The sequence below is a fragment of the Penaeus chinensis genome, chromosome 33, assembly GCF_019202785.1.
Source record: "Penaeus chinensis breed Huanghai No. 1 chromosome 33, ASM1920278v2, whole genome shotgun sequence".
Classification (NCBI taxonomy): Eukaryota; Metazoa; Arthropoda; class Malacostraca; order Decapoda; family Penaeidae; genus Penaeus; species Penaeus chinensis.
The window spans coordinates 5999723-6007222 of NC_061851.1; the positions used below are offsets into that span (position 1 = coordinate 5999723).

The 7500-nt window shown below is 40.9% G+C and overlaps 1 protein-coding gene across 1 annotated transcript in view; it reads right to left on the bottom strand.

Moving 5' to 3' along the window:
* Positions 1-466: 466 nt before the first annotated feature.
* Positions 467-7500, bottom strand: part of LOC125042963 — a 34260-nt gene continuing 27226 nt past the window's right edge. The window contains exons 3-4 of the mRNA XM_047638807.1: positions 3921-4048; positions 467-2495 (exon numbers count right to left, since the gene is read on the bottom strand). Coding sequence (XP_047494763.1) covers positions 2189-2495; positions 3921-4048 — 435 coding nt within the window. The 3' untranslated portion in view covers positions 467-2188. The remainder of the gene's footprint in view (positions 2496-3920; positions 4049-7500) is intronic.

Below are 7500 nucleotides of genomic sequence, written 5' to 3' on the forward strand. Positions count from 1 at the left end.
CGACTACAGCGGAGCATTATCATAGGAAGTTGATTCTAAAGCCGCGTTGCTTTTTGTGTAATAACTTCTTGATGACTCAAACGGTAAACATGAATAACAGTGCGCAGCGTAACATCATGTGTACTGAAAAGATATATGTGCGCCGTTATGAGGAGGAAGAAAGCTTAGTATGTAAATAGATTTCGAGTATAATGCTTTTGAATACTTTGGAAGAGAGGACTGGTGTTTGTAGAGGGAAAACATCAAATAATTCAGAGAACTGCATTCCCCATTCTGATGCATCCAGCGTGTAATGCGGTGTCATTGCTCTCAGTTTTGCAATTTGCTATGATTGGCCCCGGAACATGTGGTTATATATTCGGCATCATCGCTTTTCATTCTGCAATTTGCAATGATTGCCTTTTTACCGTTATATATGCGTGGCTAATGAACTCGGGTGGGAAAGGAAGCTTTAAAAACAACCACAGTAGATTTTTTTTTTTTTTATTATTAATTAGAAAATGTCTATCACAAATATAATAGCAATTACTTAAACCTAAGGCGAGTATCACAACCAGCCGGAGACCTTGTCGGAAATCACGAAGAAAAGAGATATCAATCTTCCTTGCAAATTCTTGGAATCGTGTGGGAATGTTCGTATTTTTCTCCCAAACATGTTTATCGAACTTTCATTCCAGAAGTATTTGTTGCATCACGCCACACTTTTCTAAGCACTTGTTCTCATAATATATGTTACAGACAATGTCATCTTTCTTGAATGTTTTACTCGATTTTTCCTTCCCTTCAAGGATTAGATAGAAAACCTCTACGGTTCTGTTGCCCAAGCGGAGTTGCAGAACATTCAGGTAATCGATATTAATATTCTTTGAAATGCGAACACGTCATACATCTGTACAATTGATAAGCCTTTCTCACATACCGAAGGTGATAAATATTGCTTGCATGGCTGCGTTTTCCTGTTAGCAATAATATAGATGTATAGAAAGTGCACTGTATGATACATACAGGTTTTCAGATACTTTGCAAGGTAATGATATCCATATATTTTGCTTTTGGCTGCAAACTTTTCTTTCAAAAATGTCAATAAATATAACAGATAAAATATTACACAAATAATAATACAATAATAAATGCATTAGATCACTGAATCATAAAGACAGGTACTTTAATACACAATGAAATACAGTACTATTTTACAAAGACTACAACAAAGATCTCCTTAACACTGGCCACAATAAAGTTAATGGTTTAAAAGTAAGAGTGTAAATAATCCTCATTGACTAAAGGAACACGACTAGTTTCATCGCGCGATCCAAGGCGCGCAGTCGGCAATGACACGGCCTCTCGTCACAGGGGTTTTTGTCTCCAGGAACGAGACAATCGTATAGGTCTATCTCGACTTCTTTTTACGTTCTTAGTAACAAGGCATTTGCAGTATGTAGGCCTGTCGTCACAGGTCTTTTTTCGCCTCTTGAAACGAGGCAATCATATAGGCCTAGAGTCACAGGTCTTCTACGTCTAGGAACGAGTCATAGAGGCCTATCGTAACTGGTTTTATGTTTCTAGAAACGAAACAATCGTATAGGTGAATCTCAACGGCTTTTTACGTTCTCTAGGAACAAGGCATTCATGTAGGCCTGTTGCCACAGGTCTTTTTACGCCTCTTGGAATGAGACGAATCATACAGGCCTATGGTCACAGGTCTAGGAACGAGACAATCATATAGTCCTCCCGTAATAGATCTCCTTACGTCTCTAGCGCCACAGGTATTTGACGTCTCTAGGAAAGAGACAATAATGCAGGCTTATCGACAGTTTTAATGTCTTTATGAAGACCTGTGATCCATCGTCACAGTCTTTCTAGCCTTAGAGAACGAGACATTTATATAGGCCTAATGTCACAGGGATTTTAGGTATCTAGGAACGAGACAATATATAGGCCTATCTCGTCTTTTTACGGTCTTTTAAGTCTCTAGGAACAAGGCATTCACGTGACTCTAAGAATAAGACAACCATGCAGGCTATTGTCACAGGTCTTCCGTCTGCCATGACCTACAGCAATTCCCATTTCCCCTATTTCGTTGTTACAAGTATTATTGCACAATTATCAAACAGGACCGTCGTCATTGCTTTTCCCCTATTTGAACCTGCCCGCCTAAAACCAACAGGCCATTTTGCGCTACCCTCTCCTACGACTCCGATTCGTTGAGGCGAGTGCACGTAGCCTCCGCGAAATCAGTCTCATGTCTGTCGAAGGAGGGATTCTCGCACCCGAGCTTGCTAACAACGTCCTTCGATGCGGCGGCGGAGGAGGACGTTTCTCTGTGGTCTAGGACGATGCTCTTGGGCTGTCCCTCCTGCAGTACGACGTTGACCTCTGCCGGAGTCTGGATGATCTCGAGCGGAGGAGGTACCGTGGCTGCTTGACTCTGCTCGCACTGTGGCTGCGTCTCCGAGCTCGCTTCTGTGCATCTCCCCCCGACAATGTCTTCATATCTGGGGAGAGAATGAGAGGATACTCAGTGACATAAATATATGATTTTTGTTTAGAGACGTGTTATATCGTATTGGTCTTTGTAGCTTTCATTCGCTTTATATGTATATAGATAGTTTATCAGTTGATTGAAAGCTGTGTTTGTTTTCCATATTATGTACTACAATTACAGAATGATAAGTAAAATAATATCTCAAGATATACTGACTGTTAAATATGTGAAATAAGAGAGTAACTATTTATAGTTAATAGCAAAAGTATGCTTATAATGTTTTTTATAATAATTTTCAAAATACTGTAAATGTGTATTGTACCTATAGTATAGCAATTGTTTTAATACTTTAACAAATGCCCAATTCTGCAATTATAACCTTTGATGTTTCACTTGAATATAGGTAATACACAATATATATATATATATATATATATATATATATATATATATAGAGAGAGAGAGAGAGAGAGAGAGAGAGAGAGATACACATTTTGTATTAGAAAATGTCGAAAGTTGGCGGAAAATTATAGTACTAACTAAATCCGCTTATATAAGTCAGGTAACATTTTTTCCAAATAACTTTGTTGATATTAACAAACTATAAGAACTTCACTGTCATATTTGGCTGCATTATATTTATGTGTGTATTGTCTTTGTTTACATGTATATGTAAACAAACATACGCGCGTGCGCGTGTGTGTGTGTGTGTCTGTGTGCGCGCGCGTGTGCGTGTGTGTGTGTGTGCGTGTGTGTGAGTGTGTGTGTGCGTGTGTGTGCGTGTGTGTGAGTGTGTGTGTGCGTGTGTGCGCGTGTGTGTGCATGCGTGTGCGTATGTGTGCTTATGCGTGTGTGTGCGTGCGCGTACCGGTGCGAGTGTTTGTATGCATGTATATGCATACCAATCTTGGTGCCCTGAATAATGAACACTGAAACCAATCAGCATTTGGTTCATGTACTGTGGACTGTTGCTCCTGCTTTCAGTAAGCATTACTAGTATTGCTGCTCAGCATCCACGTAAGCATGTTTGGAATAGTGAGAATATATATACAAGGTTACCACCATTTTAGCCATGTCTGAAACGGGAGATAGCAACGCTCTTAACAACAATGGCGATCTTACCGCTTGTAATAGACCTTGGATATAAGAAGGGCCGGGACACGGGAAATACTATTCGGGGTTGGGTAAGTGGTAATAACATCCTATATTTTACATATATCCTGTATATCAGATAAGGTCATACTATCTTTAACATGGGTATAAGGACGAAAAAAATAAACAGTAATATCTTACTGCACGTGTCCGTCTAGCGTCTGCAGCAGTATCTATACGCAATTTTAGAAAGGATTAACAACGACGTCATAAGATACAGGAATGAAAAACGCTATAAATGCTCGACAAATAAAGAAACAAGCGCTTTGTTTAGAAGTCTTACCTCGGGGGTTTCTCGGAGACCACGCTGTAATAGTTCGGAGGAAGGCCGTCGGAGTCGAGGATGGCGTCGTAACTGGGTGGCTTGTCCTCTGTGTCTGCCTGGGATGTGCCCGCCTCGGAACTGTCACGCTGTAAAGAGAAAACAGATAGCTATATAACTTTCGAGAAACTAACAGGTTTTGCTGGCTATTTGTTAGTTCCTTATTTAAGGGATGAAAGGCTTTGAGTAGTGTTTATCCCTTTGCGACAGAAGAAAATATGAAAGTTGATCTAAACAGAAAACTTAGAACGTCGAATATCCCAGACGTAAAGTCCGTATTGCTGCATAAAAAAAAATATTCAAGGAAAACCCACCTCACATCACGGTCTTGTACATGGAAAGTTAATAAATGAATGTTTTGTGTATACTGAGAAAAGACGAGGCAAATCACTGATAAGCAATTGCTTTGATCACAGACAAAACAAATCAAGGCTAAGGCAAGATAAATGGGAGATAAGTGATAGATAGAGACAGATTAATAAGAGAGAGAGAGAGAGAGAGAGAGAGAGAGAGAGAGAGAGAGAGAGAGAGAGAGAGAGAGAGAGAGAGAGAGAGAGAGAGAGAGAGAGAGAGAGAGAGAGAGAGGGAGGGGGGGGGGGGGGGTTTGCCACGTTTCCCACAGCGCTAGGGAGGCGTGACATGTGCATGAGTCACACCCACTCGGGGTCCTTGGCGAACTGCGAGAGAAAACCGCGAGATGCTGACTATCTCTCCCCACCCTCTCCCTGGTTGATAGGGGGTGAGGAGGGACCTACCCTTCCCTTGCCCCATACCAATAATATCTCGTCACCTGTCTCCCAACGACCTGGCGGAAAACTCGTTACAAGTGGTAATAAATTATCTATCCACTATCTATCTATCCATCCAAATTATGTATCCACTATCGGCTTTTTAGTTCCATTATCTACCCGAATTATTACTCATATTTTCTAAGCCAAATGGCGATTTGTGTGTGATATGATTAATATTGAATGTAAAATGTTTCTCAACCTTTTGACTAAGCGACTTTTTTGTGTACAGTGTACGGCTATTCACTTCCATTGCGAGCAATCGTGTCACTTTGTGGTCAGAAGCAGTGACAGAATCCTAAAAGTGAGAGAATTGACAGTGAATGGCACCGGCAATGTAATTTGCTTGCATGTTTTGTAAAGTTTCTCTGCATACTTTTGTTCAAGCAAAAAAGAATATTTGTGATGTAGATGACTAGCGATTTTTGCTCCTTCAGGTAGCCGATTTCCCTTCACCATAGCACAGTATTGGGAATGAATTATTAAAAGTCCTGAAACATATACAAAGACATGCTTTGCATAGCTATACATTATAAGCTAAAGGACCAGTGAGAGGATGGGGCTAGATACCCCTACGACCATCCCCACTCACACACTTACAAAACTTCACTCTTAATTCAAGGATAAATGAGAAAAGTCGTCCGTAAGGATTTTCGTAACAGACCCAACAGCCCTGTCTCCACGGCGCACTTGCACGTCCGCACATGAGCAGTGAGCACGGGCGGTGGATAACGCGCCACAAAACACCGATTGTTTTGGTGCCGCGCCGCTGGTGCAGGAATCCAGCGGCTCTTGGGCCCTTGTTCGTGACACAGTTTTTGCATGGCTTGCGAAATGGAAATAGGAAGGCGGAGGGATAGATAAATCGGTGGAGAGAGAAAGGAATAGAAAGAGATGGGTGGGGAGGGAGAGAGGGAGAGGGAGAGGGAGAGGGAGAGGGAGAGGGGGAGAGAGGGAGAGAGAAATGAGGTGAGAGGAAATTTCCCTCCAATTCATTATCGTTACTGGTCTTTACTTCCGAAAGCGACAACGTGTTATTAAAACTACACCCTGACTCATTAAACGATTAATATTTCCTACTACATTCATATCAACTTCTCCACCTTAGCTTCTCCTCTATTTTCTTTCTCTTCTTCCCCTTCTTCTTCGTCATTCTTTCCCTTTTCTTTTTCCCTTTTTTATCTCCACCACGACTCCCACTATTGTCTCGCTTGGCGCTGCGCTTTTGTTTCAGATTTCACGCACAGGCCGCCGGAGGAAGTGGGACTGATACCCTACCAAATTAAGAACATGGGGTATATGAAACTGATAAAGGGAGGAAGAGAAGGACTATGGTGGTGGTTTTGGTGATAATGATGATTATAAAGATAATGATAATGAGTGATGATGATAATGATGATGATGATGATGGTGATAAATATAATGACGGATATTACAGCAGACCTTCGAAAAGAAGAACATGGAATGATAATGATTATGATTATTACGATGACATTAATGACGATCGTGATGCGATATGATGATGACGCGAACGGCAGTGATGAAAAGGATAATGATCATTATGGCAACGGATATTACAACTAACCTTCGGAGAGAAAAACAAATCCTAGAACGGAAAGCGTAGAGAAACAAAAAATCATTATGCAGCATTTCTTCATTACGCAAAGTCGTATTACACGCAGTCGCGGGCGTGCAATACGAGTGCTGATGGGCGTGTCGCAAATTAGTTACTTTCTCTTTAGTTCGCGTCTTGTGCCGTAAGCAAGCGATTCGACTTCGTAATCACGTCACTTGTACGTACTCCCTAATTAGCTGTCCGCCCTGTGTAGAGGAACCGGGAAAGAAGTGAGATATATATTTTTTCTATGTATTAAGATAAACAAGAGGGATTCTGTATATAAAAGTTTACATAATATTACCATGTTTTCCTGTAGATGGTGGGTCGGTAATGCCCGTACATAATTAAACTGGAATTTCAGTTTGCAGTTGCTGTGCGTTAATCAAAATCGATGGATATATAATTATCTCCATTTCCTTTGTGACCGTAAGAGAATGATAGAACAAATAAACCTTTTCCTACATGGATAAATGGGAAAATGGTAACACTGAGTGGACTTCCCTGTCCTTGATTTGTCTTTCTGACCCTGAATTAAAATGGATTTCAGGAAGGAAGTAATTATAAAAAAAACAAAACTTTCAGGTGTTGACTGACTCTCGATTCAATGCGTATCAGTCTATTTCTGCCTGTTCATAAATGTAAAATTGAGTAATTATATATACTTTTAATATCCCTGACTATTTCTGTTAATGTCAGTCAATTTATTTATTCTTTAATTTTTCTATCCAAATTAACTTAATTAATGCTCGCTACTTTACACGTACACGTTCGCACAGGTTCGTAGACTTATAGGAAATGTTGATGCGTGCAACAGCCCAAAACAAGATGAGGAATATGACTAGCTGTTCTAACCGACGGAAATTTTTATTTTTTGAGAAAGGGGGGGGGGGGGAGGGAGGGAGCAAGAGGGAGAGAGAGGAAGGGAGAGAGAGGGAGGGAGAGAGAGGGAGGGAGGGAGAGAGAGGGAGGGAGGGAAGGAGGGAGAGGGAGGGAGGGATAGGGAGGGAGAGGGAGGGAGAGGGAGAGGGAGAGAGGTATTATTGAAAATGATAATGTCGCTTGGACATTTTTTTCTCTGAATATCACTTTTTCCCAGAAATTTTTTTTGATCTGCATATCCACTTCTATTTCATTT